The sequence below is a fragment of the Xiphophorus maculatus genome, chromosome 12 (assembly GCF_002775205.1).
Source record: "Xiphophorus maculatus strain JP 163 A chromosome 12, X_maculatus-5.0-male, whole genome shotgun sequence".
Classification (NCBI taxonomy): domain Eukaryota; kingdom Metazoa; phylum Chordata; class Actinopteri; order Cyprinodontiformes; family Poeciliidae; genus Xiphophorus; species Xiphophorus maculatus.
Genome location: NC_036454.1, coordinates 997,891 through 1,007,358, shown reverse-complemented (window position 1 = coordinate 1,007,358; position 9,468 = coordinate 997,891). Strand labels below are relative to the sequence as shown.

Genomic DNA, 9,468 nt, shown 5'->3' with positions numbered 1-9,468 from the left:
AGTGCCCCCTCTAAGGACTCCAAAAAGGGTGGGTAATCTGAACTGTCGTTCGGTCCGTAAGCACAAACAACAGTAAGGACCCGTCCCCCCACCCGTAGGCGGCGGGAGGCTACCCTCTCGTTCACCGGGGTAAACCCCAATGTACAGGCGCCGAGATGGGGAGCAACAAGTATGCCCACTCCTGCCCGACGCCTCTCACCTTGGGCAACTCCAGAGTGGAAGTATGTCCAGCACCTCTCAAGGAGACTGGTTCCAGAACCAGACCCATGCGTCGAGGTGAGACCAACTATTTCTAGCTGGAACCTCTCGACCTCACACACTAGCTCCGGCTCCTTCCCCACCAGAGAGGTGACATTCCACGTCCCAAGAGCCAGCTTCTGCAACCGAGGATCGGACCGCCAGGGTCCCCTCCCTCGGCTGCCACCCATCACACAATGCACCCGACCCCTTTGGCCCCTCTCACGGGTGGTGGGCCCATGGGAGGGGGGGGCCCATGTTCCCTCTTCGGGCTGAGCCCGGCCGGGCTCCATGGGTAAAAGCCCGCTCGTCATTGTGTCCCCCCTCCAGGCCTGGCTCCAGAGTGGGGCCCCGGTGACCCGCGTCCAGGCGAGGGAACACGAAGTCCAATGGTGCCGTTCATCATTGGGGTCTTCGGGCTGCGCTTTGTCTGGTCCCTCACCTAGGACCTGTCTGCCTTGGGTGACCCTACTAGGGGCATGAAGCCCCAGACAGCATAGCTCCTAGGATCATTGGGGCACTCAAACCCCTCCACCACGATAAGGTGGCAGCCCAAGGAGAGGCAGTGAAAATGTGTTTATTATTATTAACTCTTTGGTGCAAAAAACTGATTGAAACTCTAGTTAACTGCATGTTTATGTCTATGTAAGGCTGAGATGGAACTGCACATGAAAACGGCCCTGTAGACCAGGTTCAAACCAGAGACACAATTAAAACTTGGTAATAACTCAGAAATAGTCCAAATGGTTTAGATGTATTTTTATTTATTTCCTACTTAGGGCAAGTGTCTGTTTATACCATAGATTTGTGGTGCATTTCTATACTAAAGAAAAATATATAAAACTTAAGATATTCCATAACGAGATATTAACATTCATGGAAAAACCTTACATAACCTTGTATTAAGGCAGAAACTTTGGCGGCCCCATAAGAAAGACTTACAGTATTCAATTATACCGCATGAACTGATCAGTACAGTGTTGCGAGAGAACGCAAAACCGTTTGCGAGGGAATGCGAAAGTGAAATAGTAATAAAGTTTAATAATAGTAATGATAAAAATAATGAAGAATAAAGAGAAACATTAGTGTGGAAAATGTAGGAACTAAGTAGGAAGTAAGTTTATGAATGCTATGGGCATTCACACTAACTAGAAAGGGTGTATTTCCTTGGAAAATGCAAGTGTGAATGCTAAATACTTTTGGTGAAAATGGCAAAAGCGTTTGAAGCCCACCTGAGACATGAACTGAAACAGAACGAATATTGAATGCTGCAAGCATTCACACTAATGCTGTAAGCATTCACACTATTGAGTTCCACTTTTCTGGTTGCTCTGTAAATTTTGCCGCGCTTCTTCTCCTGCATACTTTGTGCTATTTTCACTGTTCAACTTTTATACTATTCAGCTTGCTCTCCTAATGCCTGCTATATCTCTTGGTATTCGTAACCTTCATACATTTTATAATCAGCTTTTTATGAATTTTTCACCCAATAGGGGAAACCGCTCCATCTTGTGGTAGAATTGAGAATTACAATTCTCAAAATTGAGAACTACAATTCTCAATTCTGAAAAAAGAGAAACAGGAACTCAAGAGTGTAATAAAGAGAAACAGGAAAACAGTGTGCCTACAGCATTCACATTAATTAAGCGGTGATGCTAAATGAAATGGCAGAACAGAAAACAATCCAAACAGGGTAAAGAAAATTATTAACTACGAAAAAACAGAGTAACTTGCATCCTATCATAATGCAGCAATTAGAGCCGCTCCTGCTGTGTTCTCCGATATTTATATTTAATAAAATCTTGAGGCTACATAGAAGCATGCGTGAGACATCTCCATCTTAGCAGGTACTCTTTTATTCTGCCCCGCCCCCAAACACAATACAGCACAAAGGTTCCTATCCACCGATAGCCTGATACTACATCCCCCTTTCTAAATGGGATTCGTTATGAGGGTCTATATAAGAACATGTAGAAATGTAAACTTAAATAACACACCAGAAAGATGCATCCCGTGGAATACCCAAGATTAATTCAGTATCTTACTAGTACTTTTTCACAGTACAATGTGCTAGAACTTTAACTTATTACTTTATCTATTTTACACCAACAGTGCACAAACTTAAATCTCTTTCCAGTCACAGTTCAGCATTAGAACTGAACTGTGAGTCCAGTACAAATGCTGAACATATATAATATATATATCTCAGAATATATATAATGTTCTTAGATATATATAAATCTCAGAACATTAAAGTAATCTATAACATTTACCTTTAGCTATTAAGAGGAAGGGGTGGACCAAATCCTCTATCTTAGGTGTGGGGATTATTCTGCCCCATGCAGGAAACTCACTCAGTTCCTATAAACAAATATAATCATCCAGATAGGCTGGGGGTCTCCTGCTACTCAGTGAAACTCAACTCTCAGGTGGCGGAGTCTGATGGCTAACCTTCTGCTGGTCTTCATCTGGAACAGGTGTGTGTGGAGAATTGTGAAGATTTTCTTCTGGTAATGTCTCATGTGGAACAGCAGAAGTTTCAGGTGGAACAGCAAATGTTTCAGTTGCTCCAGGAGTGTGTAAAAGGTGGTAGCTATTCCTTCTCAGCATCCCTCTGGGTGTTTCGATGACATAGGATCGAGGTGACCCTGCTCCAGACAATACTGTTCCTCTGGTTTGCATATCTGTCACCCACACCTTCTCACCTGGATGTAGAAGTGACATGTTGCGGGCCTGGTGCCTCCGGTTTTAGTTTTCTTTGTTTCTGCGTATAGTTGTTTTCTGCATTCCTCAGCCTTCCATATCAATATTCTTTGGCGCTAGCTGCGACTGAGTAACAGGAACAGTTGTCCTTATCCTCTTTCCCATGAGAAGCTCAGTCAGACAGAATCCATTTGCTAATGGAGTGGAACGGTAGGCCATAAGAGCAAGATATGGATCCCCGCCTTTTTAAGTAGAGTCTTGATAGTTCTGACAGCTCTCTCAGCCTCCCCTCGGCGTTAAGAGAGAAAGGCTGCGCATCTGGTGACAGAACAATGTTTTACTCGCCCTCCATCAGTCCTGGTCCTGTGAAAAGTTTAGGAAATTCCTGCTTCACAGCATCAATCAAGTCCAAACCTATTTGGTTTACCCTGGCAACCAATTTTAATGCCATTGCAGAACGCCCACTCAGCAATGATGTACATAAATCCTTCACAACATAAATGTCCTCCTCAGTACTAACACTGTTGTTGCTGAGTGTTCCTGTAAACATGCCTCTCACTTTTAATCCGCTGCCTTCTGGTCCCTGCAGAATTTTTTTTGGTTCATCTAATTTGCGAAATTGGTATTGAGAATACCATGTTTGTGGGACAGCAGTGACATCAGCTCCTGTCTCTATTTTAAATACAGTCTTATCCACCAGTATGTCCGTCATCCACAGATTGTCTTTAACTTCTGCAGAAAGTGATCCCAGAAAAGCAACATCATTGTCTGTATCTGTGCTTTCTATTGCAAACCCAGCGTTCACTTCACATATTTTTTTGTTTCTGCAGACCCTAGCAAAATGTCCCTTTTTCCCCACAATAATTGCAGGCTCCTTGAGAAGCAGCCTGCAATTATTGTGTCTGTGTCCTTTTGTGTCCCCGCATTTTCTGCACTGTGCCTTTTTATTCTGTGTTGCTTTTGTGACGACATATTTGTGCGGCACCTTCAGTTGTCTGGAGCGCACGCTCCCACTTGCGTGAATGCGGTCCAACTGTGCGCCAGCACTGTCTGACTTGAAGTTAGCATGAAGCATTTCCTATTGCTTTTTCACTAGCTTGCTCTGACGGGCTCTGTTTTAATGCTTTCTCTAGCGTCAGTTCAGCATATTTTGGCGCTGTGGGAGACGGCTGCCTCTCCAGTAGCTCTACAGTTTTTAGTTTTTAGCTTTTTTCTTAAACTTCTTAAGTTGCTGTGTGTGCTCTTTATTTATCCCATGGATAATTTCAAACCAAATACGCAACCAGGAGACTTTTTTCTCACTTATTCAAGAGAGGAACTGCTGGACTGGAGAATAATGGGACAAGCCGGCATAAGGCACAACATTCCGGTGGAGCTGAGGAGGAGACCGAGGGGCTGCAAGGCTGGGGCTAAACTGAAGGCCAAGCTAGCGGACAATAGGAGGCTATACAAGCCATCGATTCCCACTGTGATCATGGGGAATGTGAACTCGCTGCCGAACAAGGTCAATGAGCTGTCTGCACTGAACAACCAGCGGATCTACAGAGAGAGCAGCTTGTTCATCTTTACAGAGACATGGCTAAACCACCTCATGCTGGATGCTAACGTGGACCTGCCAGGATTCACCGCTGTGAGGGCTGATAGGGACACGAAAGCGAGCGGTAAAAGAAAAGGTGGGGGACTCATCATGTATGTGAACAACCGATGGTGTAACCCAGGACATATCACTGTAAAGACTGTTTGGTGTTGCCGGGACCTCGAGCTATTAGCCGTTAGCCTGCGGCCATACTACCTGCCGAGGGAGTTTAGTCACGTGATCTCCATCTGCGTTTACATCCCACCGAGAGCGGACGCTACCACTGCATGTGAAAAAATCCACTCTGTCACAGCAAGGCTACAGACACAACATCCTGACGCTTTTATTATAATTTCTGGGGACTTCAATCATGTGACTTTGGACTCTACTTTGGCCACTTTCCACCAAGCTGTTGACTGCCACACTAGGAATAACAGGACAATCGACCTCCTGTATGCCAATGTGAGGGATGCATACAGAGCAACACCCCTGCCCCCACAAGGGAAGTCAGATCACAACCTCATTCACTTACAGCCACTGTACACCCCCCTGGTCCAAAAGCAGCCTATAACATCCCGCTCCATCAGGAGGTGGTCCCCTGAGATGGAGAGTGCTCTGAGAGACTGTTATAACACCACGGACTGGGATGCACTGTTCAGCCCGCATAGCAAGGACATAGAGGGGCTGACACACTGCCTGACGGACTATCTGAACTTCTGTGCAGATGTGGTATCCCCTGCCAAGACTGTCCGCTGTTACCCTAATAACAAGCCATGGGTAACGCGGGAAGTCAAAACTGTCCTCAATAAGAAGAAGGCTGCCTTCAGGAGAGGAGACAGGGAGGCTATGAAGGCACCACAGCAGGAGGTGAAACAGTGTGTGAGGGAAGCAAAAGACAGTTACAGGAGAAAGGTGGAGCAGAAGCTGAGAGAGAACAACATGAAGGAGGTCTGGGAAGGTGTGAGGACCATCACTGACCTCAACACAAAGACCAGAGTCGTTGGGGGAACAATGGAGAGGGCAAACGAACTGAACAACTTCTTCAACAGGTTCAACCAGTCCATGGCCCCCCAACCCCCTCTCTCACTGCAGCCACCCCTGCTCCTTACCACACACCTCCCCCCAGACAACACTACACTGACAACCCCCCCACACACCTCAGCACAACCCCCGCCCCACTTCACTACAGACCAGGTCAGAGAACAGCTGAGGAAGCTCAAGCCCAGGAAAGCAGCAGGGCCGGACCAGGTGTGTCCAAGGCTGCTGAAGACCTGCGCTACTGAACTGGGAGAGCCACTACAGCGGATCTTCAACCTCAGCCTGCAGCTAAGGGAAGTGCCCACCCTCTGGAAGACATCCTGCATCGTCCCAGTGCCCAAGAAGAACAGGCCCAGCGAGCTGAATGACTTTCGGCCCGTGGCACTTACGTCACACCTGATGAAGACGTTGGAGCGGCTCTTCCTCGGCCTCCTCAGACCCCAGGTGGAACATGCCCAGGATCTCCTGCAATTCGCCTACCAGTCAGATGTTGGTGTGGAGGATGCCATCCTCTACCTGCTGCACCGGGCCCACTCCCACCTGGATAAGGGCAGCGGCACGGTGAGGATCCTTTTTTTGGACTTCTCCAGTGCCTTTAATACAATCCAGCCCCTTCTGCTCCAGGATAAACTAAACAGCATGGGAGTAGACCCGCACCTGGTCACCTGGATCCATAGTTACCTCACCAACAGGCCGCAGTATGTCAGGCTGAAGGACACCGTGTCTGACACTGTGGTCAGCAACACAGGAGCCCCCCAGGGCACAGTGCTGGCCCCTCTTCTCTTCACCCTGTACTCCTCTGACTTCCACTACAACTCGGAGCTGTGTCACATACAGAAGTATGCTGATGACACAGCCATAGTCGGATGTATCAGGGACGACAGAGAGGAGGAGTATCGCTGTCTGGTGAGGGACTTTGCTCTCTGGTGCCACACAAACCACCTGGAACTCAACACTGCTAAGACGAAGGAGCTGGTTATAGACTTTGGGAGGTCCAGACCAAAGCCGAGACCAGTCGCATAGAGGGAACTGAGGTTGAGGTCGTGGACTCCTACAAATATCTTGGGGTGTGGCTGGACAGTAAACTGGATTGGTCAAAACACACTAGCCACCTGTATGGGAAAGTGCAGAGCAGGATGTACTTCCTGAGGAGACTGCGGTCCTTTAACATCTGCAGCAAACTGCTCTGGATGTTCTACCAGTCTGTGATTGCCAGTGTCCTCTTCTACATTGTGGTGTGCTGGGGAGGCAGCATATCCAAGAAGGACACGTCCAGACTGGACAAACTGACCAGGCGTGCCGGCTCTGTGGTCGGCATGAAGCTGGACTCTCTGGTGACGGTGGCAGAGGCGAGGACACTGAACAAACTGCTGGACATCATGAACGATAGCAGCCACCCTCTACACGTCGTCATCAGCAGCCAGAGGAGCCGGTTCAGTAACAGACTGCTGCTTCCCAAGTGCCGGACCAATAGATTTAAGAACTCTTTTGTCCCCCATGCCTTCAGACTGTACAATTCCTCATTGGGGGGGGGAGGTGACACAGGACAGAGGGTGGAAGGAGTAGTGACCCCTTGTATTTTTCTCCATACTTATCAGGTCAAACCACATAGTGCAATACGATATCACTGGTCAATCTATCCGTCAAATTCTTATATTTTTTTTGTGTTGTATTTATATTTACTTATATTCTTATATTCTATATTCTTATTCCTTGTTTCTTGCATAATTTAAGGTTTTTCTTGCATAATTTAAGGTTTTGGTTACTCACATTTGGTGTGTACCTTAGTATTTAATTTGTATTTTGTATTCTTTTGCACTTTTGCTTACTGTGTGTTAACTTTGTGTTTTGCCTGGGAGCTGCTGGTAACTTCAATTTCCTGAGGGAGTCTTCCCAAAGGATCAATAAAGTACAAGTCTAAGTCTAAGTCTAAGTCCATTTGTAGCTGTTCTGATAGTCTTTTATCTCGCAGACCCACGACGAATCTGTCCCGCACCATCTCATCATGCAAAGTCCCATATCCACAGTATTCAGCCAAACAGTGTAACGCGGTGTGAAAGCTGTCAATGGACTCACCCGTCTCCTGTTGGCACTGATTGAATTTCACCCGCTCAAGTACAACATTCCCGCGGACTATGAAGTGAGCATCCAGCCGTCCCTTAACAGTCTTGTACTCACTTGCTTCTTGCGGAGTTAGATCTAGGGAAACCAGTATATCTTCTGCCTCGTCCCTCTGGTGTATATCAGTGTATTTACTTGGTTTTCTTCCGCTTGTGTCACCAAACCAGAAGCGATATGAAACCTCTCGAAACACTTTATCCATTTTGTCCAGTCTTCAACTCTGAAAGTGAACTTTTCTGGTGGGGCAACTTGAAACTGGTTCATAATGTTGTCGTTCAAATTTTTTTGAGCCGCCAGTTCTCACTTGTTCTCTCTCTCTCTTCGCTAAGTAGTCTATACTTCTGACACCATGTTCTGTTCTCCAATATGTATATTTAATAAAATTTTGAGGCTACACAGAAGTACGTGTGAGACATCTCCATCTTAGCAGGTACTCTTATTCTGCCCTACCCCCAAACACAATACAGCACAAAGGTTCCTATCCACCGATAGCCTGATACTACACCTGCCGTCCTTTATCTAATGCCTTTTCTTTTTGTTACGTCTTTTATCACCTAAAATATGAGACCACAAGCTATCACTATTGTTTCCACATCGTGGAACATGTTTGTTTACTCTAAATTTAATTATGCTATATTTGTGGTTTACAGGATTTTCTTCTGGAATCGGGATGTTCTTGAGTGAAATTGGTTCATGTGTGGTGTGTTGCTCCTTTCATGTGGCTGGGCACACGAACCAATCGAAAATGGTACCCTTAAAAATTTTTATCAGCTCATGTGTGGTCTTCGGGTTTTGAAAATTGACCGACAATTCTAAAATCATAATCATAAGACTCTTCTCTCGTCTTGACCACTGCCCGAACGCTCTCTGAATCTGTACACTATGGTAACATTTAATCATCCCTTCAGAATAACTTACAGATACGCCACAAAAACAAACATTTTATTTTCATTAAAAATTTAATTCAATGACAACAAATCAATGGGAGCCTGAGCTTTTTTTTCTGTAACGAGACGGTCCCACCTGGGAGTGATGGGAGACAATGACACCCGAAGTGTGTTGCTTATGCACAGGGTGAAACAGTTTTGAAGGCTTCATTGTCTCATTAGCGACCGACGGCAGCCATTTGGAATGTGGGAAGCACTTACCGGGTGAAATCAATTCTCCTGTCTCTTCACAGGGCCTTTTCCCCGTCGCAAAGAAACTTTCCAAAGACATCTGTTTCTTCCTCATTTTGATCTCTTGTAGGCTCACTGTTGGCGCGCAAGACGAAATCGAGAGAATCCGCTTAAAGGATTTTCAAAATAAAAGATCCTTCAGACTCAGACAATACATAAAATGGAAATATTTAATTATTTCTTCTGCGGCCCGGTACCAATTGGTCCATGGACCGGTACCGGTACATGGCCTGGGGGTTGGAGATGACTGCTGTAAATGACAAAGCATCATATGTTGTGGTGATACAAATTGTAAGAGCTAAAGTAATGGACATCAGTAAAACATGTATAAATGGAACAGTAAGTACAGCAACAACTAAAAGTTAACAGAAATATAGCAACTACACCAGTGATCCCCAACCTTTTTATCACCGCGGACCGGTCAAGGCTTGGCAATGTTACTGCGGCCCGGGCAGACGGGTGGGGAGGAGGTCACATGACACAATTTTTTGCCCCGATTTTCCCCTAATGGCAATCTTAGAACATTCCGAGTTCTAAGATTGTCGCTTGTGATAATCGTACGATTATCCTGTCTGTGTGATGTATTGCGTGGTTCATCAGACCGCTCCCATCTAA

The 9,468-nt window shown here is 46.1% G+C and overlaps 1 protein-coding gene across 1 annotated transcript in view; it reads left to right on the top strand.

The window, feature by feature from the left end:
- The first annotated feature begins 6,690 nt into the window (after positions 1-6,690).
- Positions 6,691-9,468, top strand: part of npr3 (natriuretic peptide receptor 3) — a 62,572-nt gene continuing 59,794 nt past the window's right edge. Inside the window, exon 1 of the mRNA XM_023344021.1 lies at positions 6,691-6,991. Within this exon, the coding sequence (XP_023199789.1) occupies positions 6,691-6,991 (301 nt within the window). The remainder of the gene's footprint in view (positions 6,992-9,468) is intronic.